The 25,464-nt window shown below is 34.9% G+C and overlaps 1 protein-coding gene across 2 annotated transcripts in view; it reads right to left on the reverse strand.

The window, feature by feature from the left end:
• Nucleotides 1-25,464, reverse strand: part of LOC135847113 (focal adhesion kinase 1-like) — a 145,709-nt gene that overhangs the window by 115,746 nt on the left and 4,499 nt on the right. Inside the window, exon 1 of one of the 2 annotated variants that reach the window (XM_065366559.1) lies at nucleotides 19,970-21,239. The exons of the other annotated variant lie outside the window; for it this stretch is intronic. Coding sequence (XP_065222631.1) covers nucleotides 19,970-20,046 — 77 coding nt within the window. The 5' untranslated portion in view covers nucleotides 20,047-21,239. Of the gene's footprint in view, nucleotides 1-19,969; nucleotides 21,240-25,464 lie in introns of those variants that run through there. 2 annotated transcript variants of the gene reach the window in all.

Raw genomic sequence — 25,464 nt, forward strand, 5'->3', positions numbered from 1 at the left:
TAACCGTAGGCTACATTTGACAGCATTTTCTCGTCCCATAAGTTTCTTCTTTTCATCTCTATTCGACTAATTACCGTTCACTCTATGGAACTGGAGCCCACCAAAATAAAAAAAAAAGGAGAAAAATTCCAAGATAAATGGTCGTCTAGGCAGAGTAATTAATGCCTTACAAAGTGATGCATTATACTTGTATACGTACGTCAGTCGTGTGTGCACAATGCAACAACAATGGCATACATTCGTGTAAGTCAACATATGTTTATGTTTGTTAATGTTCTCCTTTTGCTCTTTTTACTTTCGTCCATAATATACGTAAACATCTCTCAATGAACTTTACTACTACGTAAGCGAAAATATGACGTATTAAAATGTTTTCATTTTCGAGAAAAAATATGCACTCGTTTAGTTGTATGGGTAACGATATTGTTATCTGAAATTACGAGATGAGAGATTAGAGAAGTAATAAAGGGTATTTCTTGGGTTGAACCTATAGCCAATAACAATGGTATTGGATGATGAATGAAATATTTAAATGTTAAATGCACGTATTAATTATCACTTTTTATTTCGTTATGATATTCAATAGCACGAATTAGTGTGGACTGAAAATTGACATGAAATTTGAGTTTCATTTCTTTTTTCATCTATTTATTTTTTGGTGGTTCGATCCGCCACACAGAATAAAGTGCACATGCTCCTAATACGAGATGAACTACGACGCTGAGATGTCTGCTAATGCATGTGCTCCTCGACGTTATAATTCTTTTTTAAAGTATTTAGATATACTTACGATGCTACATATAATTTTTTGATAAGCATGTGTTAGCCAAATGTTTTAAATAAAGATGGTGTTGTTAGAGGTTCCCATCAATTTAAACTGGAGCAAAATAGTCCGGCATATGACAATAGCAATAATTGCATCTCCCCCCCCCCCAAAACGGTCGATTCTCTAAGACAACTTTTGTCTTAAAAGAGACATCCTGAGGAACATTTTGCATTCCGACGACGTAGGACTCACACGAAATTTTTTGAACTGGAAAAAGCTAGATCGAAAAAGCGTTCGAAAATTTATCGCCAGCCAAAATTTCAAGTGATAAAGTACATTTTTCGATTTTTGGTGAATTTTTGAAAATCAAATGCAGCCAAAAATGAGAAAAAAATCAAAATTTTACCAAATTGACCTAGGTTGCTGATATTTGGGTTATAGTTTATTTTCGACCTGCCAGATCGATTCGAAACGGTTTCAAACCGTTTAGAGCAGTTCTGGAGCCTCCAGTAGATTTTTGAAACTTGGAATTTCCATGAAATGTCATCAAATGACGCTGGAAATCCGAAATTCACGCTACGCTCCAACTGTTTGAGTCATTTTGGAGACTCCAGCGTTTTTTGAAAATTCTTGGAGCCTCCAGCAGATTTTTAATACTCGAAATTTCCAGAAAATTTCATCGAGTGCAGTTGAAAAGCCGAAATTTATGCTGTAAATTGATTTCAGTGCGCTATGAAGCCGATTGCAGATGGATCTCAAGACTTTTGGACGCTCCAGAAAATTTTTGGAAACTGCTGGAGGCTCCAAGAATTTTCAAAAAGTCGCAGGAAGCTCCGAAATGACTCAAACTTGTCAGCAGTGATGAAATTTTATGGAAAGGGTATAGGATGATAAGGTACGGTTTTGGGCCCAGAAATGGATTTCGACGAAATTCACACCAAAGGTTACCCATGATGAGAAGATACGCTCAAAAAATTTTCAGACCCCCAGACCTTTTTTTCAGGGGGGGAGGGGCCAAAATGTGTTTTTTAAACTTTATTTTCCAGTGTTTCGCCAAAAGTAGATAAAAATTTCGCGTTTTTTTGTATCGATTCTTAAGGCTGAGGGGAAGCCCCTGAAATTTTTTCAAAATTTTTCGGACCATTTTTCACCAAATTGTGGCGTTTTGAAAATTTTGAGCGGCCATTTTGTAAAGAAGTTGCGGAGGTACAGTCACCATTTTTACCGGCTTTTCGAAGAAAAGTCAGGTACTGTATTTGTCTCAACTGTGACAGTTTCGGTCCGGAGTAAATTTTCTTTGCGTTTTGGGGTGTTGGGATCATTGTGGGACCATTAGTTTTTTTTCAGGTTTCCTTAAAGTTTATATATATGTTCACGACAGCACACTTATGAACCCATGTATGGGTTAATCTTGCATAAGAAGTGAACCAGTAGGTTTACCAGCCAGGCTCACTTCGTAAAGGCTAAAGTTACATAACAAGTGAGCCACCTGTTTCAAACTAGTTTTGTCAAAGTTAGCTGCGTGCACCAAATGTTTCTCAGAGATGTTCACTAGATGTAGTACTAACATGAGGCCTATAGAATAGGAAGTACTGGTCGGCATACTCAAAGCCCTGTTGAAATTGGGTATGCACGATGATAAATTTGACTAATGATTTTTCTGCATTTTATTGCTCTATGGGAATACTGTTGATACCAAAAATTTTGATGTGGTTCAGACTTTTTGACAACCAAGCAATTTTCACAAAATTCAATATAGTTCAAAAAATTTTTAAATTTTTTTGAAAAAATTTTCTCCAAAAATTTTTTATTCTGTTTCTTGATACAGATAAATTATATATTTCAATGACTGTGCAATTAGAATTTCGATTAGTTAATTAGAACAAAAATTGAAAATGATTTTAAAAATTTTGAAATTTTGAAAAATTGGCTCATAAGCCTACCGCGATGCCTATATATATAGATATGCAAACGGTACCTCTACGTCACCTTTTATATACTCACGCGTTCTCTTCGTCACCGAATTCGGTGACGGAGGCGTTTTGCCGGTGACGAAGACGTTTCCCTGTGTATAACAAGTTCAAACGGTTTGTTTTCCCCTGAAACGTAAAAGGGCAAAACTTTGTCCGGTGACGAAAAGGTCATGTATACACCTACTGTATACAGATTTTAAAAATTTTTTTCCATCAACACAGACATACCCTCGACGTCACCGTATATAAACAGTACCTTTTGGTCACCGCTTTTTAAATGCTTCCAGTTGTGTTATATTTTCGTATTTGTAGCCAGCGCAGTTGCAGTCTATTAGGCAAGGCAGCAGGTGACAATTTGGTATAGTCAATATCTTTTTAAATACACAAGGTCACGGAAGAGATCAGTTTATAGTCGGAGGCAAATTGGTATCATTCTCGTAAATTTTTTTTGTATAAGCTTAAAGCATGTAAATCAAGTGGGGAAAAGAGTATAATCACTATTACAACTGTGCTGGTTAAGAATATGCTATAAATACACTGCCGGAGGCATTTTAAAGCCTGGTGACGAAAAGGTACTGTTTATGTATGGTGACGTCGAGGATACTTAGGTCTATATATATATATATATAGGTATTAGTATCCAGACATGTCAACTATTGAGTGGGTTAATTTTACTATACAAGTGGACTGACCAACTTCTCAACTATAGTTGACAAGTCATGGGTTAATTTTACTATACAAGTCAACTATGAGTTTTCAGAAACTTCCACCAGGGGGCGCATGGCTTAGAAATCAAGGCGCGAGGACGAACGCAGGGTCTACAGTCGATTTGTAGTGAGTAGAATGTGATGTGCTGGTGGAGATGTATGCAAATACATCGATCCTGAGTGTGCACGACAACAAATTTGACTTGAAATTTTTCAGTATTTTATTGGCCCATCGAAAATTTAGAAACATCAAAAATTTTTATGCTGTTTAAGCTTTCTTTTGGTGTCTTAACTTTCTCAAAATTCAAATTACTTCAACTCCATTTTCAACATTTTTCTTCAAAATTTAACCTAAAAATCTGATTATTTTTTTCAAAACATAGATTTTTTAAATATTAGATTGAATCTGCAAATAAAATTTTAATAAGTGATTTAGAACAGGAATTATACCAATTTTAAAATTTTGTTCACTTTTCTGCATATATGCCAAGCATAGTTGACATGTCTGGTCGCGAGCAAATATATATATATACCTAGTAGCTTGTGGTGCCCGGGTCTTGAGTAGTAATAGTGGTGCCCGTGTATATGGAGGCCAACGTATTGTGTTGAAATTATGCCTTGTGGAACCCGTGGTGTTAGAAGTCTTAGTGGTGCCCATGTGTATTTATTAAAACTAGTAAATGAAGTGCCCAGCGCTGTTGCCAGGTATCCTTTGTTTTAAACGATTGATTTAATTCAAAGGAAATTTATTTTTCAGTTTTCAGAACTATTAAGAAGTTGTAGAATCTGGACATGTGCAAAATTCAATGATTTTAAAAAAAAAATGTTGCACAGCTGAAAATTCTTACACTGATACTAAGTATTTGATGCGCTGAGTAAGGATTTGGGGTGCTCTTGCATGCTCAATTTCAGCCCTCCCCTCCAATGTGGATTTTACCTTCCAAAATAACCATTTATCTTACATTTTAGCCTCTCTATTGAGGCCCAACATAGCCAAATTTGAAAAATACAAAATCTGAAAAAATGTACTTCAAGAGCTGAAATTTTAACCAGTGACCTTTTGAGGCTCAAAGAGAACACTTAACTTTTTCTTGCCCCAAATTCCAATTTTCAGAATTTTTCGTCAATTTTTAGAAACTTTGTTATCACGAAAATCTGGACAAAATACTCTTCATAACCAGATTGAGAATTGGCCACACAAAAATCGCCCACAATCACCTCTATGAAAAGACCCCAAAACCCACATGCCAGTTCTGCACGTCAAAACTTATGTCTGTCCAACACTTACTATCTCACTGTCCCTACTTACATCAGGACAGACTATCCCTACAAATAGATGAAAGATCCCTATTCATACCAGATGACCATTCTGAAATTGAAAAATTCTTAGACCTAATCAAAAAACTTGACCTTAACAGCTCGATTTAAATCTCACATGACCAGTGTAAAAATCAAGTAATTACAAACACCCAAAAAAAATCTAGTCTGTTTTTTGGCAAAGTTGAAAGATCCAAAATTCGAAATATTATACCTACGAAGCTAAAATTTTGAACAGTGGTCTTCGGAGACTCGAAGAGAACACTCCATTTTTTTCAGCCCCGAATCTCAGGTTTTAACCCTTCTATTGAGGCCCAACATTGCCAAATTTGAAAAATCCAAAATTCGAAATATTATACCTACGAAGCTGAAATTTTGAACAGTGGTCTTTGGAGACTCGAAGAGAACACTCAATTTTTTCCAGCCCAGAATTCCAAATTTTGGCCCCACTTTTGAGGCCTAATATTTTTTGGACCTCTTGGATGTGTCCTCGAGGTTTGAAATTGAAGGAGGCTTCTACCGGCAACCCAAAAAAAAGCTCCACCAATTTTCAGAATTTTTTGTCAATTTTTAGAAATTGTGTAACCTACGAAAATGTGGAAAAAGTACTTTTCAAATCTACTCTGTTTTTTGGCAAAGTAGAAAAATCCAAAATTCGAAATATTATACCTCTGAAGCTGAAATTTTGAACAGTGGTCTTCAGAGACTCGAAGAGAACACTCCATTTTTTTCAGCCCCGAATCTTAGGTTTTAACCCTTCTATTGAGGCCCAACATTGCCAAATTTGAAAAATCCAAAATTCGAAATATTGTACCTATGAAGCTGAAATTTTGAACAGTGGTCTTCAGAGACTCGAAGAGAACACACAATTTTTTCCAGCCACAAATTCCAAATTTTGGCCCCACTTTTGAGGCCTAATATTTTTTGGACCTCTTGGAGGTGTCCTCTAGGTCTGAAATTGAAGATGGCTTCTACCGGCATCCCAAAGAAGAGCTCCACCAATTTTCAGAATTTTTTGTCAATTTTTAGAAATTTTGTAACCTACGAAAATGTGGAAAAAGTACTTCTCAAATCTAGTCTGTTTTTTGGCAAAGTAGAAAAATCCAAAATTCGAAATATTGTACCAACAAAGCTGAAATTTTGAACAGTGGTCTTTGGAGACTCGAAGAGAACACTCAATTTTTTCCAGCCCCAAATTCCAAATTTTGGCCCCTCTTTCGGGGCCCAATATTTTTTGGACCTCTTGGAGGTGTCCCCGAGGTCTGAAATTGAAGGAGGCTTCTACCGGCATCTCAAAGAAGAGCTCTACCAATTTTCAGAATTTTTTGTCAATTTTTAGAAATTTTGTAACCGATGAAAATGTGGAAAAAGTACTCTTCAAATCCAGTCTGTTTTTTGGTAAAGTTGAAAAATCCAAAATTCGAAATATTATATACCTACGAAGCTGAAATTTTGAACAGTGGTCTACAGAGACTCGAAGAGAACACTCCATTTTTTTCAGCCCCGAATCTCAGGTTCTAACCCTTATATTGAGGCCCAACATTGCCAAATTTGAAAAATCCGAAATTCGAAATATTATACCTACGAAGCAGAAATTTTGAACAGTGGTCTTTGGAGACTCGAAGAGAACACTCAATTTTTTCCAGCCTCAAATTCCAAATTTTGGCCCCTCTTTCTGGGCCCAATATTTTTCGGACCTCTTGGAGGTGGCCTCGAGGTCTGAAATTGAAGGAGGCTTCTACCGGCATCCCAAAGAAGAGCTCCACCAATTTTCAGAATTTTTTGTCAATTGTTAGAAATTTTGTAATCACGAAAATCTGGAAGAAATACTCTACAAATCTAGTCTGTTTTTTGGCAAAGATGAAATATCCAAAATTTGAAATACTGTACCTACGTAGCTGAAACTTTAACCAGTGGTCCTTGGAGGCCAGAAAGGAAGATTCGATTTTTTTCAGTCCTGATTTCCAAATCATACTCTCCATTTTGAGGTCCAATTTTGGCAAAGTTGAAAAATCCAAATTTTGTAATGATCTACCAATGAACCTGAAATTTTTACCAGTGGTCATTGGGAGCTTGAAAAGAAGACTCAACTTTTCTCAGCCTCGAATTCAAATTTTACCTCTTTTTTGTGGGCTCAATTTTTTTTGGACATCTTCAAGGGACCCTTGAGATCTGAAATTAAAGGAGGTTTCTACCAGTTTCCCAAAGAAGAGCTCACACAATTTTCAGAATTTTTCGCCTATTTTTAGAAGATTTGGAATTAGGAAAATCTGGAAAAAATACTCTTTAAGTACATACGATACCTAGCCTGTTTTTTTGCAAAGTTTAAAATTCCAAAATTTGAAATAATATACCTACGGAGCTAAAATTTTTACCAGTGGTTCTTGAGGGATTGAAAAAAAGACTTAATTTGTTTCAGCCATCAGCCCCAAATTCCAAAATTCAACCCCATTTTAGGGAAATAATTTTTTTGACCTCTTCTGGGGGGCTCCAAAGAGCTAAACTTGAAGGAGACTTCTATCGAGGTCGCAAAGAAGAGCTCCACTAATTTTCATAATTTTTCGGTAATTTTTTACAAGTTTAGGAATTACAAAAATCTGAAAAAAATACTTTCACAGTCATTGAAAATCCAAAACTTGAAATACATAACATAAGTAGTTACGGTGCTGAAATTTTTTCCAGCGATACCTGGAGGCTTGAATAGAAGACTCAATTTTTGTCAGCTAAAAATTCCAAAATTTATGCCCTCTTTTGAAGCCCAATTTTTTTGGACCCCTTCGTAGTGCTCTTGAGGTCTGAAATTAGAGGAGCCTTCTATCGGTGTCCCAAAGAGAGGCTCTCTCAATTTTCAGAATTTTTCGTTAATTTTTAGAAGTTTTGGAATTACAAAAATCTGGAAAAAATGCTCTTCAGTCTAGTCTGTTTTTTGATAAAAGTTGAAAAATCCAAAGTTTGAAATTATATACCAACGGACCTGAAATTTTAACCAATGGTCCTCCGAGGCGTAGCAAAGTGATTTTACAAGGGGGGTAAACTCTAAGAAATGCCAACTTTGAAATGTTGAAAATGCCAACTGCAAAATCGATTATTTATCAACACTTTCACCATACCTATACTCATCCCCCGTCTACAATCATTTTTCCAAAATTTGCTTAAATAAAACCGATTTGCTTCCCAATTTTTGTATTTGACACAATGTTTTTACTTAACATTAATTAAGTAAGGGAAATTTAAAAAAATTGAAAATTATCTAACGTAATTTTATTCAAACTTTTACACATAACTGGGGAGTAATTTCATTTTAAGAGCTTAAACAAAAAACGAAATGGATTGATATTTCTCAAATTCGAGACTTACCTACCTAATATTTTTGTAGAAATTTAGAATCATGAAAATGGAATGCAAATGGCCCGAGCGAAGCGAGGGCAAAAGCTTTTAACAATTTTTAACACAAAAAACCGAAGAACATAATTTTTGATAGATAATAAAAAATCATTTTTCTGATCTTTGCACTTTAGAAAATGTTAACTTACAAATATGTACTTTGAAAAAAAAAGCTTTTGGAAATGTGTAGGTACCTTTTAAAAACTAAAATAGCATAAAGTGCTATCACAATAATTGTATTACCTACTTGAAAAAATAAATAGGTGAATGAAAAAATGTGTCAAGTATAAATTTGTCAACTAAGTAGGTACAACATTATTGATCAATTTGCCAACTGAGTCCTCAGGTATTGTATCAATGCTCGCATCACTTGGCAAATTTAGAATAAGAATAGCCGAATTATAAATTTAAATTTATGGCGTTGATTCTGTTGGTTTTAGTTCTCTCGTATACTCAATTAAAAAATTCCAACTTTTTAAGCAAACAAAATAAATGAGAATTTTCGAGTTTCGAACAAAATGAATAATTTTCTTGAAAAGTTGGCAATTTTGAGTTTACAATTCTCAAGTACTCAGTTGGCAAATTAAAAATGTACCTACAATCATACATTACATTTGAAATTAATTGTATGTAGTTGGCAAATCGAATTTAATTTTAACAATTGCAAATTGTCAACTTTTCAACTAGATAATAAATAGAATAAAGTTGACAATTGTGATTTCTGAAGTTCACTTGGCAAATCAAGAATGCCTCAAAAGTTGGTAAATTAACTTAAAGTCAAAAACGCCAACTTTTCAGCTAATGATTAATTGAAAAGTTATAATTTTTGAATTTTCATCCTCGTAAACTCAAAAATGACAACTTGTTAAGTTTTCAGACCTGCCGGAGGGAGGGAGGGGGAGGGGGTCACGGTACCCCCCCCCCCGCTTGCTACGCCCCTGGACTGGTCCTTGTAGGCTTGAATAGGTGACTCAATTTTTTTCAGCCCCGAATTCAAAATTTTACCCCTCCTCCCTCATGCTGTTGCAAACACAATTCCTTCCAATTTGTTTCGGGTATCTTTTTTCCTCATTTTTGTATTGCGCAAATGTTGAGTAAATCTTGGCCTAATTTGATGATATAAAATGGTAGAAGCTGAGTACTGAATATTCAAGATTGAAAACTAAAAATATCGAAAATGAGTGTTTATTACATACATTATAAAAGTATAAAATTCCGAAACCTCCAAATTGAAGAAATAAAAAAAATATTCGGACTAGTGAAAATGTTTGGAAAATTTTTCATTTTTAGTCAGAATTCTTCTAGGTGAACCTCTTTTCAAGAAAAATACATGTCTTGTGCTACAGGGTGCCTAGAAATATCGGGTACCCCTATAAAAGTTTTCTGCTAAATACTTCGGTTGGTCACAGTGAATGATAATAATGATAGCACATGATTGATTGTTGGACAGGAGAGATAACATTCCACCAATCATATGCATCTATTTCACGTTGCCAGCCTATATTTTTATTGAAAAACTTTCTTTGGGGTACCCGATATTTCTGAGCACCCTGTACTCTTATAAGAGAACGTCTTGTAGGTGCCCGCCTCCAATTTGAACGGGACGGCTATTTTGGGAAAGAATGTGGTCTAAAACCTCTAAAAACACATTTTCAGCTGCCCAACTCCATGTTTCGATTTTTGACGAAGATTTGAGAGACAGTTTTTGGTGATTTACCTATGCTTATCAAAATCAGTCCTAAAACTGAAATTAATTCCCCAAATCGAAATTTCACCCAATTCCAGCCATTCTGAAGCCTCCAGCGCGATTTTTCCGTTTACGAGGAAATTTTGGAAATTGGCACAAATATCTGTATTCAGTTCAGAACCACCCCCCCCCCAGATCAAAGTTCGCTATTTCGAGCCGTTTTTGGACCCTCCAGTCCGATTTTCTGAATTTGTCGTTTTTATTATGTCATACCATGATCATATCATCATTTTCAAAGTCACAAAATTCTATTAAAAACACTACTTCGCACTATGTTTTCTTTTCTTTGTTTTTTTCATGAACAAATATGTACTTACAGCTTACACACTAGAAATAAAGAATCAAAAGTTTAGGACGTGAATAAGTAATCACTTTCTGGAGCAAATTCAAAATTCTCAAGGAATTGAAAATCGCGTTGGAGGCTTCAGAATGTCGGGAAATGGCAAAAGTCACCCTCACGGGGTCAGTTCTGGACGAAGTACAGCAATTCGTGCAAAAATTTCATCGCAAACGGGAAACTGTTGATTTTTTGGATATTTTCATTATGAAAAAGGCTGGTCAAAAAACCACTCTTGAGGTGTCCCTCCCAAAATCGGTTCAAATGTGGATAAACTCGTTAAACAGATCGAGTTTAACACACAACTCGATTTTTAGCTGCCCAACTTCATATTCACACCTTTTGAAGCATATTCAAAATTCTTGAAAAACTGAAAAATCACACTGGAGGGTCCGGAATGGCTGGATATGGTGAAATTTGGATTTGAGGAATGAATATCAGTTTTAGGACTTATTTTGATGATTTTTACTGATCAACAAAGTGCCTACTTATTTTTTTAAAAAGCATAAATCACAAAAACAGTCAATTTTGATTTTTCAAACATTCGCCAAAAATTGAGAAATGAATTTGGGCGGCTGAAAATTTGGTTTTGGGATTTTTACTTTTTTAGACCATGTTCTTTCCAAGAATTGTGGTCTCATTCAAATAGGAAGTTGGACACCTCAAAGAGGCTCCTTGTTGGGTATTTTTAAAAAATTATAATTTCCTGAAAACTGAAAATGCTAAAGTTATGAAAACAAACTTTTTGCATCATCGAAAATTCAAGAACAGTGTTTATTTTAAGTTTTCAATTTTTCACGGTTTTTGCTCTTATTTTCTCAGACCAAAGTTGGAGGGTAGAAAAATAAAAATAATGTTAGGTATTTTACTTTTGACAAATTATTAATTTTTGAAAGCTTTTGCCCAAGCTTTGCTTACGCTTTCATTCCTATTTAAATATTATTATCCGAAAAATATTGTTGACATTTTTAAATGCTGAAGCAATGAAAATCAATTTTTTGCATAAGTTTTTTTACTTCTTGAATCATCAATTTTTTAAAGCTTTGCTCTGGCCTGTTCAAACAAATTTAAATTCTACAGTGCAATTTTTCAAAAAAATTTGAAAATGAGAAATTAACCTCAGAAATTGAAGAATCATAACCAAATCAATACCTACAGGGTCGGTGCTTGGTAACAGTGCAAAAAAGTGCAAAAATAACGAATAAAGATGAGAAACTGCATTCATAAAATACCAAAAGCACAAAATTTTGGAATTAAAATTTCTTACATTAAAATTTTTTTTTTGAACTGCACAAATTGTAAATTTTCCGACGCTTTTCGCTTCGACCTCACTTCACTCACGGAAAATTGAAAATGTTCTGTTCTTTTTTCGGATTCGGTTTTCAAAGGCCAAAAGGGTAAAAAAAAACACGAAAAGTAATAGGAAAAATTTGTGAATTTTTGAAAATTTTTTGTCATGTACAAAAGCATTGTTTTTGAACATTTAACATGCCCCTTCCAAAATTTGTTCAAACCATATCTGGTCAATTAATATAAAAAATACTGGAGGGGAAGAAAATCTGGCGTAAAAATCGGAAGAATTTGCCGAAAAAAGTTGTGAAAATTTCAGTCTCACTTCCTCCACCCCACAACATCATTTCTTCACGCCTGAACAAGTTCTCAAAGTAATAGTCAATAGGTATTATTAAGTTGCTGTTTAATTAGGTGGGAGGATTTTTTCTAGTGTTGTGTGTTAATCTTAATTTTTTTCCAATTTTCATTAGGTATGTCAGAAAATATAATAATTTGGGGTGTGATTCCAATTTTTTATTCTTTTTAATCGAGAGGGGAGCAGACAAATTTCAAATTTCTTAGCAGGCAGGGGAAAGGGTGTCTTTTCATCACGCTCCCGCCCCATTTTCAGACACTTGTGCACACCAACACTGCATAATTCAAAAAACACAATCATGTTGGTCTGAAAGTCCTGAAACAAAATCACTCACAAAAACATGAGGTATTGAGGAACTCGATTAGGTATAATATGAAAATGATGAGCATAGTGCTAATCATGAATCTTTATTGCTTTCACCTTCCTGTCTTGTCATCTATAAATAGAATTGCTATGCCAATGCTATGTTGCCGGATATCGGGCACCTCAACGAAGGAATTTCAATATATTGGAAAAATTATGGTCGGGCACCACATTAACCTTTGATCAACATTTTTATATTAGAGGGCAGCGCCATCTGAATAAAAACATCAAACACTATTTTGACTATGAATATATAAAATTAGTCCTTGAGGTGCCCACCAAAAATGTTGTATTTTTACGTTAGAGGGCATACTGATCAATTTCCGCTATTTTAAATGAGAAAACCTTGTGGTGCCCGATTCGGGCACCTCAAGCCCACAACTGGGCACTACAATGACTACCTATACTTAAAACGGGCACCACAATGACCAAGATTAAATCTATATATATATATATATATATATATATATATATATAGGTATTAGTATCCAGACATGTCAACTATTGAATGGGTTATTTTTACTATACAAGTGGACTGACCAACTTCTCAACTATAGTTGACAAGTCATGGGTTAATTTTACTATACAAGTCAACTATGAGTTTTCAGAAACTTCCACCAGAGGGCGCATGGCTTAGAAATCAAGGCGCGAGGACGAACGCAGGGTCTACAGTCAATTTGTAGTGAGTAGAATGTGATGTGCTGGTGGATATGTATGCAAATACATCGATCCTGAGTATACGCGACAACAAATTTGACTTGAAATTTTTCAGTATTTTATTGGCCTATGGAAAATTTAAAAACATCAAAAATTTTTATGCTGTTTAAGCTTTCTTTTGGTGTCTTAACTTTCTCAAAATTCAAATTACTTTGACTCCTTTTTCAAAAATTGTCTTCAAAATTTAGCCTAAAAATCTGATTCCTTTTTTCAAAACATAGATTTTTTTAATATTAGACTGAATCTGCAAATAAAATTTTAATAAGTGATTTAGAACAGAAATTATACCAATTTTAAAATTTTGTTCACTTTTCTGCATATATGCCAAGCATAGTTGACATGTCTGGTCGCAAGCAAATATATATATATATATATATATATATATATGTGTTTATGTACCAATTTTGTGGCAGAGTCAACTCGAAACCTATGAAATTTTGAACAAAGTGCTTTATCCCTCCCGACTGGTGTATTGCCGAAATTTTGAGATTTCGAGTTTTATTAAAATCGGTCCAGGCGTTCCCTCGATATTTCAGATTAAGTGATATTTTTTGTCATTTTTGCGTCCTTTTGCAGACTTCCTCATCAGTTTTGTTTTTGGTATACCTATTTTTTTCTAAGAATAAATATTTTGCTTAGCAATAATCAGTAACATCTGTCTTAATATACCCAAACGATTTCTCAGTTTATTTCTTGTTAGGAACTCGATGGAAAGTAGGTTCACGTGTTCCTCTGACAGTTCAGCTTAGGTAGGCCTAATTTATTTTTGGTGGCATTTTTGCAGACTTTTGCAGACTTCCTCATCAGTTTTGTTTTTGGTACACCTATTTTTTTTTAAAGCATAAATGTTTTGCTTAGCAAACACCAATGTCTGTCTTAATACCCAAACGATTTCTCAGTTTATTTCTTGTTTCGAAATATTTAGGTTTCGAGATGGGACTCTTTGAAGAAGGGGGAGCACCCCCACCCCCAATTTTGGGTGAAACTTTCAAAAGAAAATCTGGGGCATGTGATATATCGAATTGTATGTTTTCGGTGACGCTGAACACGAATATGACGTCAGATTTTTGATTGGGCCCCATCCATGGCCCCCGGCACCTCCCCAAAGGGGGTAAAAATTAAATAAAGTGTTTTGTTCGTGCGACACATGAAATAGTACGTTTCTTGTAACGCTGAATACGAATATGACGTCAGATTTTCTATCTATTAAATTCTAAAAGCAATTTAATACTAAAATTTGCATATTGAAAGACATTGTTATGAATTCTATTTGAAAAGAACAATATGAAATCTCCAAATTTGCTTTATTGAGATTTTATTTGTTTTTTAAATTTATTTCAATGAATTGAAATATTATGCAAATTTAAAATTAATTACGCTATTGTAATACTTGAGAAACTAGTGAATAAATAACTGACCCGAAGTTGATTACGACGTGGTAATGTTTAAAATCACAATCAAAAATTAACCCAAGAAATTTTAAAATTTTCCAGTCATAATTGAATTATGAACACCCTCGAAAAAAAGAACAATATGAAATATCCAAATATGCTTTATTGAGATTTTATTTGTTTTTTAAATTTATTTCAATGAATTGAAATATTATGCAAATTTAAAATTAATTACGCTATTGTAATACTTGAGAAACTAGTGAATAAATAACTGACCCGAAGTTGATTACGATGTAGATATTTTTTTTATATTTATAAAACTGTTATACTGATATAAATATAATTAATATGTTTTTAATACGTTTTTCAATTCTGAAAAGCCGGTTATCTCACGCTTTTTTGCGTGAGTGTTTTTTTTTCCTAAAATACGTTATTTAGTCAAGATTATACCATAAAAGTTTCAACGAGTTTGAGTTGGTGCAACATTGTCAAAAAAAATAAAAACTGACCACGCGTCATATTTGCCGGGGGTTGGGCATGATAGTCCACGGCGCTATCGTGGGAAGTTACGTAGCGTTCGCGCGCGTTACTGTCGTTCGTGGTTGTCTCATAGTCCAGTCAAATAGGGGGGAAAAATGGGTGAACCACATACTCGTTATTCCAATCAAATATTTTTTGGTGAATATTGTCAGAAATGTCAACCCCCTCCCTTCATATATACCCCTCGAAATGGCGTTTTTTCGTCTTATTTCATGTTTTTTAACAATGAAAATTGCGAGGAACAATTTTCTAAACATGTTTTTTGGATGTATTTACGACCCCTCAATATCATATATTTTTTCGAAATTTTTGTTTTGGCAGGTCCGTCATGGTGAAAATTTGAAAAAAAACGAGTCATAGAGGGGGTAAAATGAGTATTTTGGAAGAATTAACTATTAATGAGTGAGGTGTCGTTTCCGCATGATTCGATACCACTAAGCACGAATATGACGTCAGATTTTCTGCTGCACTCATCAAGCCCCCCCCCCCCAAGTGTCTTCACTCCTTCAGCCTCCTCCTCAATTTTTAATATTTTTGAAATATAGTTATTTTGATGATATTGGTGTTTTCATATGTTTCAAACCTACGGAGCACAAATTTTATGTCAGATTTTGTTTTGCACCTACCTGGCCTCTCCAGGGCCTCAGTCCCCTCCTCAATTTCTACTGTTTTTTAAACGGAACTACTTTTATAATATTGGTGTAGTTTTCAAGTGAACCGAACTACCCGAATGGAAATACAAACGTCAGATTTCGTTTTACTCGCACCCAGCCCCTCCGGAGCTTCTACAGGGGCCGGGTAAGTGTAAAACAAAATCTGACGCAACATTTGCGCTTGGGAGGTTCGAACGACACCAGTATCATAACGTCATTATGAGGGGGTAAATATGAAGGGAGGGGGTTGAAATTTCTTATGGGTACACCCCTTACAAATGTTTACAACGAACTTAAAAATGAGAAAAATCGGTTCACATGGGGCTGAGAAAATAATTTTTATTCCATTCCAGAAAAAGAGGTGTTTTTCAAAAATGGGATGAGGGGGTCTGGAGATCTGAAACTTTCAATGCGGAAGTTCCTCGTTAAGTACCTTTACCTACCTAGTACCTACCTACCTAACATGCAAATATCAATCCAAAAGCTCACGGAGCCCATTTCTAAAAATTACGTCACTTCGAGGGATCGTAGCGCCACCCCCTTGGGGCTAGGGAGTTGGTTGATAGATCATTCGATGGGTATTTGAGAGGACATAAAATGATCACAAAGCTCATTCTACTCAAAAGTTGATATTTTAGAAGTTTTTAACGAAAATCTGATTTTGAAGGGGTGTGATCCACTGTGGGAGGGGTCGGGGGATTTTAATATGTTGTTCACCACACTACTGTTGACAATATTCACCAAAAAATATTTGATTGGAATAACGAGTATGTGGTTCACCCATTTTTCCCCCCTATTTGACTGGACTATGAGACAACCACGAACGACAGTAACGCGCGCGAACGCTACGTAACTTCCCACGATAGCGCCGTGGACTATCATGCCCAACCCCCGGCAAATATGACGCGTGGTCAGTTTTTATTTTTTTTGACAATGTTGCACCAACTCAAACTCGTTGAAACTTTTATGGTATAATCTTGACTAAATAACGTATTTTAGGAAAAAAAAATGGTGACTGTACTTCCGCAACTTCTTTACAAAATGGCCGCTCAAAATTTTCAAAACGCCACAATTTGGTGAAAAATGGTCCGAAAAATTTTGAAAAAATTTCAGGGGCTTCCCCTCAGCCTTAAGAATCGATACAAAAAAACGCGAAATTTTTATCTACTTTTGGCGAAACACTGGAAAATAAAGTTTAAAAAACACATTTTGGCCCCTCCCCCCCTGAAAAAAAGGTCTAGGGGTCTGAAAATTTTTTGAGCGTATCTTCTCATCATGGGTAACCTTTGGTGTGAATTTCGTCGAAATCCATTTCTGGGCCCAAAACCGTACCTTATCCTCCTATACCCTTTCAAGTTTAAAAAATCAACTGGAGGCTCCAGAACTGCTCTAAACGGATTGAACCAGTTTCCAATTGATTTTGCAATTGGAAAAAAGCGTGCATATCAAACTTCAGCTTTCTAGGTCAATTATGGCAATATTTTCAACACTTTTACATAATTATTTTCATTACAGAACATTTTCCTACTATTTGTTTTTTTTTACTGTGCATAAAAAAACAAACGGAAATTAGTGATAAGTATGACAAAGCACGGAATAATTTAATCATGAAATTTTCATCATTTCGAGGCGTTATTCAGATGTAACGTTGTTAATGATAAATCTTTTCTCATTTTTTGTAACGCTTTTGAAATTTTAATATGTACCATTTTATCTATCAAGCAGGCTAGTTTGAAATACCTTGTCCTGAAAGCCCCGGGACCAAAATACAAGGTCCTAAAATTCATTTTTGGATTTTTTTTTAGTAAACTTCTGAAAATTTGAAAATTAAAAAAAATGTATCGAGGGTATTTTTCAAAATTTTTCACGAAACATGAATTTTTCAAGAGAAGATGAACCAATCAATTTTCGCCAGCAGTTTCAAATCGCTCTGGAGGGGTCAAAAATGAGTTTTAGAACCTATAACTTTGGTCTGAGCTCATTGGGCACCCTCTCGACCGTTTTAGAGGATTACTATGAAGTTCCAGAAGTTCCAATTCAAAAATTAATTATTGAACTGGAGCTTTTGGAATTTCACAATAGCCTTCTGTTAACAATCGAGAAGGTGCCCATTGAGCCCAGCCAAAGTTATAGGTTCAAAAACTCATTCTTGACCCCCCCCCCTCTCACTCCTCAGAAAAATTTGAAATTTTTAAAAGAAATTTGAAAAATCACCGGAGGCTTTAAAAATGTTGAATTACGATCACATTTGAGGCAGGCAATCGTGTAAGTACACACCAGACGATATCTCGCCAAAAAACGCTCGATACGCCGGCTTTGAAAATTTGACTTTTTCACTCTTATTTCTGGAGTTATTAAATCGGTCAAAAATTCAAGTTTGAGTTCACATTCCTGGAATTTCGCAATAAATACCTAAAATAGTCGCGAATGTGCTCAATAATCACCAGAAAAAGCTCTAGGTGCTGAAGTTCATTTTTGGCCCCTCCAGAGCGATTTGAATTTCTGAAGAAAATAAAAAAAAAATCGCTGGAGGCTTCAAAATGGCCCAAAACTAAGCAGTTTTTAATGTGTGGGAGTTCAATTCAAATTGGTTCGCTCAAAAAAAATTATATTCCATGAAAAAGTTTAATAATCGTTCTTGGAACAGCTTTTAAATTTTGAATTTTCGACCAATTCATCGTATAGGGTTTCCACAGGAATTTGTTAACCGAAAATCACTACTTTTTCACTACCTTCCAAAATATTTCAACCTCCCCCCCCCCACCTTTCACTTTTTTCTTTTTTGGTTTGGAGTTGAAATTGATTCAACGATTATAAAACCATCGCTACATTTATTCAAGTTGTCACAAATTCTCAATAATGTAGGTACGTATTAAAAATTGAAAATAAACTAATTACTCAAAAAATAAATAGATTAAAAATTCAAAAATTCAAAAATAAAATGACAAATTGGCAAAAAAAGGAACATCTTTTTGACAATTTTGACCAAAAAAGTGAAGGTTGAGGGCAATTTTGGCAAAAAAAAACAACAGTATTTTTTTTAGTAATTTTGGTGAAAAAACAGAACGTTTAGAAATGTGGACCTATGAAACAGAAATTTTTCGAACTAATATTTCGATAAAAATGTAGACATTTTTGATAATTTTCTCAAAAAAAAAAAAAAAAAAAAACAAGACTTCCTCGTCCATTTTGGCAGACAGGTTTTCCAGAGGAAGGAAGAAGAGGGGGGAGTCGTTGTCGATTTTTTGAGAATTTCTCTATTCCAGAAATAATTTATCATTCGAAAAAATGGCAATTCGAGATTTTTTCATCTGGGAAAATGGATTTGGGAAAATTTTCAGGAACCCTAGTCAACTAGAAATGGTTTTAAACCCGTTTTTTTTTAAAGCCCCCAGACTTTTTTGGAAATTCCAGTTTTTTACGAAATTTTATTCAGTACTGTTCAAATGAACTTTGGCACTTGGTCTTTCAAATTTTCCATCTCGATTTGATGAAATTTTGGGGGAATTTCGAGTTCCAAAAATCTGCCGGAGGCTCCAGAACTGCTAAAAACTGTTTGAAACAGTTTCCAATCGATTTGGTAGGTCGAAAATAGGGTATATCCTCAATTTCAGCTTTCTAGGTTAATTTAGCAAAATTCTGATTTTTTCTCACATTTCGGCCAAAATTTGATTTTTGAAAATTCACCAAAAATCGAAAAAGGCACTTCAGCACTTGAAATTTTGACAGAAGATAAATTTTTGCTTGCTCTGTCGATCTACCTTTCTACGGATTAAAAAGTTTTATGCTAGTCCTATGTTGGAACGCAAAATCTGCGATTTCAGCTGACCTGTCAATCATAATGGCCGCCATTTTATAAGTAGGGCCAATTTTTTTTTAGTACAAGGGCTAGAAATGTTCCTTAGGACTCCTCCTTTAAGAAAAAAGTTGTCCCGGAGGATCGGCAGGGGGGTGGAATTGATCCTTTTGCGGGCCCCTCGACTACTGACATGAATTCAAGAATCAACTTTGGTGCTGACAATTTGAATTTTGATCATTGAGGTTTTAGGACATGCCTTTCAATTTGGCTTAGTTTCGTTCAAATCGAGAAGGGTACGAAAACTGAAAAAACTTTTTCGTTGCAAAGTTCAAATAGAAAATTTTTTTCATGTCCATTTTTTTTGTGAGAGCCATAATTTTTGGAGAAAAACGTCGAATCCCTATTTTTAGAGAGGTTTTGCCCTTCTTCTGGGGACTGTTTTCGAGCTCATTCTAAACTAGCATATTATTAGATCTTGCCAACCATTTTTTTTTCAATTTCTCTCTCCCTTTTCATCAAGTTTGCTCTTAAAATACAAAAAAATGACGAAATTTTCAATTTTGGAACAAAAATCCCCCCTCTCACTTCCTTTTTGTAAATCATCACAATTTCGCGATTTTCACTTACTTAGTTTCCAAATACTGGAAATAACAGTAGGTAGGTCTTCGATACAGGAACATGAGGTCATCGCAGCGTTCCACCATTGTACAAATCGCACGTGCAGAATGCACTTCTCCAATACCAATATAATTCCAAAGAATTTGATGAGTGAACCGGTCAGCTTATTCAAACACGTCACACAATCGATCACTCGACACCAAAAATCCGCATTATATCACCCTTCACATTAAATTTCACACCGAAATTTCGCAGAATTCCGAATCACGACACATCACATCACTTCACAGATCGATCAATCCAGCAATCCATCAACCCATCCATCCCGAAGATACTCCAAAATAGGTCGGTCGAATGCTCAAAAGGTAGCTCTCCAGATCTCTACTCGTATATTCGAACTCGAACTCGTATATGAGATGAGTAAGTATGCGTGTTACGAGTATATTCGTGAGAAAATAAACGCGGCGAAAAGCTCTCTATACGAATATGTGTTTAATTGCTCGTTAACCTGTTGTACGCGTATACTCGCAATCGGACGGAAATACCTAATGAACGTATCGTGTTAAACAGAGGTTTCCGTTCGATACGATACGATACCGCAAAAAGCGAGCTTACAAAACATACTCGACTCGTACCGAATTACAAAAGTTGGACAGATTTATGAAACAGCAGGAAAAAAGAAACGAAACAATCGCGTATCCGCATACCTTACACATTATTGTACAGTATAGAGGAAGTCAGGAACGCGAAAAAATAAAATAAAATAAAAAATGCCAAAACAATGTTCTCGATCTCAAAACAATTCCGACACAAGTTGCAATTTCTCAGATATTTTGAAAAACATTCGCGGAAATCGATAAACTACCGCGTGAAATCAAACAAGCTACACTACACCACATCCATATCCACATCCACCACGTGATAAATGCTGATAATCATCTCAGCATCATCTTGGCTCCACAGCGACCAGATATAGATCTGTTATTAACACAATACGCCGAAAATGCCTGTCATCCACGTCAGGTCATTTTTTCCACGTTTTGGCCACATAAACGAATTCACTTCCATCGAAGCGGATATTCGACGAATTCTATACGATCACTTGCCAAAATTTTTTATAAGTATTTCGAAACACTCGCGAAAAATGCACCTTTTCACTGAAAAAAATAAAATCTAGCGAAAGGGAAACTCGACAGACTCGAAAAATCTCACGCTCGCGACACCGAAAAATATTGAGCCGGATCGACGAGTAAATATGACTGATTGAACTCATTGACTGCGGTAATCACCACCAACATCAAGCAATATTGTAAACAAGCCCGCGGTGGTCGCGAACCAGTGTTACCACAAACACACATCGAGCTGGCCACACATTGCTACCGTATTACGACGACCATACACATGCACAATTATCGTGTACTAACACTAACGGTCCTGTGAGAGAAGAGAAACATTGTTTCTCTTCCGCGATATCCCATCTTATATTCGTGTAGTACTTCCTTATTTTCGTGCTAGCGCCAGCCAACATTACATATATTGGCCCGACTACAACGAAAATGACTTCGTATATACTCGTAGGAGTCCAACATTTCCTAAAATATCCTTCTATTTCTCATACCCTAAGCTAAGCTCAGAATAATCCTTTCGAACACGACTCATGCCTATTTCTGATTTTTAGCAAGCGTTACGATCACAAGAATGACGAAAATATGTGTTGTGGGGGAGGGGGAGGGTAAGAGGGGGGTTGAGACCGAAATTTTCCCAACTTTTTAGTCCCCCCCCCCCACCAAGTATTTTTGCAAGGTTGATACTAAAATCTAAAATAAAAAAATTTCAATCTTTTTTGTGTTATTTTTCGTGTTTTTTTTAGCCTTTTGACCTTTGAAAGCAAATCGAGAGCAAAAGCTTTGAAAAAATTCATATTTCGAAAAATAAAATAACTGATACAAAAAGTTGATTTTTATAGCCAATTTTGTGGAAATTTCAACTCTCAAAAATCGGCCGAAGGCTCCAGAAGTGCTCAAAATGGTTCGAAATTGCTTCCAGTGAATTCGAGAAGTCGAAAATAGAGTAGATATATATACCTAATAAATTTTGGCTTTCTGGGTGATTATAGGTCAAAATTTTAATTTTCCTCCATGTTTGACCCAAAATTGATTTTCAAAAAATTCACCAAAAAATTTTAAAAAATGCAGTTTTGCACCTGAAATTTTGGCTTGTGATATATATTTCCCCAGATTTTTACACTAGAACCCTCCCCCCCTTCCACACCAGTATTTTTCATGCTAATTGGCCAAATGAGATTCGAACAAATTCTGGAGGGGAGAGTTGGGAAAAAATGTTTTAAATGTCCAAAAACGATGCTTTTATACTTGACAAAAAAATTGAATTGTTTTATTGCAAGGTTGATAGTGAAATCCAAAATCAAAAAATATCGATATTTTTCGTGATTTTTTTTAGCCTTTTGGCCTTTGAAAAACAAATTCAAAAAGAGAACAGAGTATTTTCGATTTTCTCAGAGCGAAAGCTTCAGAAAATTTACAATAAAAGTACAAAAAAATTATTTTCAGTATAAGAAGTTTCAATGCCAAAAGAGCCTTTCAGGATAATGTAGTGAAATTCTTACTTTCTCCTATTTTGACAAGACTCCTCAAAAATTTTAGTTTTGATGTGAAACCGTTCCAAAATTTTTTCGAGTCGACCCCCCCCTCACCCCAACCTGATAAATGTGCCCATACGTGATCCAAATCCAAAATTCTCGTTCTCCGAGGTGGTGCAGGGCGTATAACGAAATTATTTCAAAATGAAAAAGTAGGACTTGAGTAGGAATTTTAGAACCTTCAGCAGGTAATTTTTCGAGCACTTATGGAATTTTTTAAGGTGGGGAGTGGGTGTCAAAATTTACATTCAAGTTTTTAGCCAAATTTTTGTAAAAAAATGATGTCTTCAAACACCTTGTGATTTCATTTAAGCGAGTAGACGCCAAAAACATAACGTTTCACTTCAATTTTTCGTTTTATTTTCTCCTTATCAATTTTAAAAGTTGATGAATATCACATCATGTTCGTTTAAAATCAAATTTAACTCGAATTCTTCAATTTCAACTGTAAATATTTCATATTATTATGAATTTGCTTTAAAATTTTCAAATTCGAAAAGTTATTTTTTGTCGGGAAATTGAAAATGACGAAAGAAAAGCAAACGAGCCCGAGCAAAGCAATGGCAAAAGCTCTCGAAAGTTAGTATTTTGAGAGGTGTGAAAACGATACTTTCTGGTGTGATATTATTTGTTTCAAAATTTTAAAATTTGAATGATGATTATTCATGTTTTCAGAAGTAAAAACAAAAAGTTTCTTCATGGAAAGAGGAGTTTTCAATCTTGAACATTTTTTGAATTTAAACAATAAGTTTTCTTATATGTGTGTGGGAAAGCAAGGGCAAAAGCTTTCAAAAATGTATAATTCAAAATCTAAAAAAGTTGACAAATGAGCCCATTTCTACAAAATTTGCTCAGAATTCCGGAAAAAGGGGAAAAATTGAAAATTTGAAAGTCTCATTGAAAAAAAAGTAGGACTTTTGGGAGTTGGGTAAAATTGTTGAAAAGTGGAACTTTAGTGGGACTAAAAGGACTAGTATGACCTGTTAGACACCTTTGAAACTTTCGTAGAAAATAGTCACTAAGTAGGTGCGTACGTAGAATTTTTTTCAAATTTTTCTTTCCATATTTAGGGTGAGGAGGGGAGGATTGAAAATTTCGAAAATTCGTAGAAAAAAAAGTGATGGAGTGCCCTCTGCGAAATTTGTTCAATTCAGTTACACCCTAAGGTATCGTATATTATATTTTTTGTGGAGCTCCAAAATTGGTGTAACATGCTCAAAAAAATCAAAAACTTGCAAAAAACGTGCTTTTTTGTCATTTTTTATTTTTTGCTGTGTTCGGACTTTCAAGGTCAGAATTTCTGAAAAAAAATAAATTTTCAAGCAGAGTCCTTTGACAATTTTCTATTATTGAGCCTCAAACGTATCCAGACAAAAAATCACGACTTTTCCGTATTTTTACAGTATAACCCCCCTCCTCAAAAAATTAATAGGTAACATGAAATTGCGCGGAAATCGAACAGGGTTGCCATTTTTTACAGGATCAGAAATTAGGTATTTCAGTCTTTTCATTTTTCTAACTTTTTGAACAAATTTTTTATTTTTTCATCAATTTTTTTATCATTTTGCAGGTTTTTAAAAAAATTTTCAACGGTGTTTCGAGCAAAATTCATGACTTTTTATGATTTTGATGACCATCTACCAAAATTCATAATTTTGTCATGACTTTCATGACCGTTAGACACTCTGAAGAAGCATGAAATTTTGCTTGATGTATACAAGAACCCCAAAACGAAATTTTCAAGCACAGGAGACATTCGCTAAACTTCATAAGAGTGGTGGGGGGAGGGGTTTCAGCGCCAATTTTTCAAAATCTTGTTATCTGGTCGTTTTTTGGAGCATTTTCATAATATAGGTATGTATAACTTGAACACGCCAGAGATTGGACAAGTCTTCGAAAATTAGGACTCGGAGTCTTCCTTCGCGAGTCTTCAGAGCAGAAGTCTGCAAATTTTGCGCGAGTTTCGACGTGAGAAGTCAATTTTTCAACTCTTCAACTTTGGTCATAGCAAAGAAAAGGAAAATCATCCCGCTCATAAAGCTTTGGAAAATTCAGAACTTTTCATTTTTTTCCAGGACATGATTTTTATATTTTCAAAAACAACCAATTTTGACAAAAAATTGTGAAATTATTGTTTTCGAAATTTTCTGCGTCCCGCTCATAAAGCTTTTGGAAAATTCAGAACTTTTCATTTTTTTCCAGGACATGATTTTTATATTTTCAAAAACAACCAATTTTGACAAAAAATTGTGAAATTATTGTTTTCGAAATTTTCTGCGAAAAATATGACATTTTTGGTTATTTTGGCAGAATTTTGGAGTTTCTGGCTGTTTAGAATGGAATTTGTACATTGGAAAGACTTTTTTTTGTGGAAAATTTCAAGTAGGTAAAGTAACATTATTTTTGATGTGAGAAGTTAATTCTTCTACTGTCTAACTTTCGTCGGAGAAAGGAAAATGAAAATGATCTGGACCGAGCGAAACGAGGGCGAAAACTTTTGAAAATATGTAGGTATAATTCATGAAGTAGATAAAAAAAACAAAAATGAGAGTAAAAACCTATGGTTTCTGGTAATTCTTTGATTTTTCCTGCTTACATAATTTCTTCCCAACTTTCCAAATTTCCCAATTTTTCCCAATTAAATTCTGAACTTTTCGTCTAATTTTTTCTGGTGATGCGTGGGGGGGGGGGGGGGGGTTGAGACATTCTCTCTCGTTCGGCACTCCTCCGACTACGACTTACTAGAAAAAAATTCGGTTTCTCAATCTCAGCTTTCAACGACACGTGATTATCGACTGAGTCACTGATAACATACTTAATAAAAATATCATCTACTGGTACGACG

Source organism: Planococcus citri, chromosome 1 (assembly GCF_950023065.1).
Source record: "Planococcus citri chromosome 1, ihPlaCitr1.1, whole genome shotgun sequence".
Lineage (NCBI taxonomy): Eukaryota > Metazoa > Arthropoda > Insecta > Hemiptera > Pseudococcidae > Planococcus > Planococcus citri.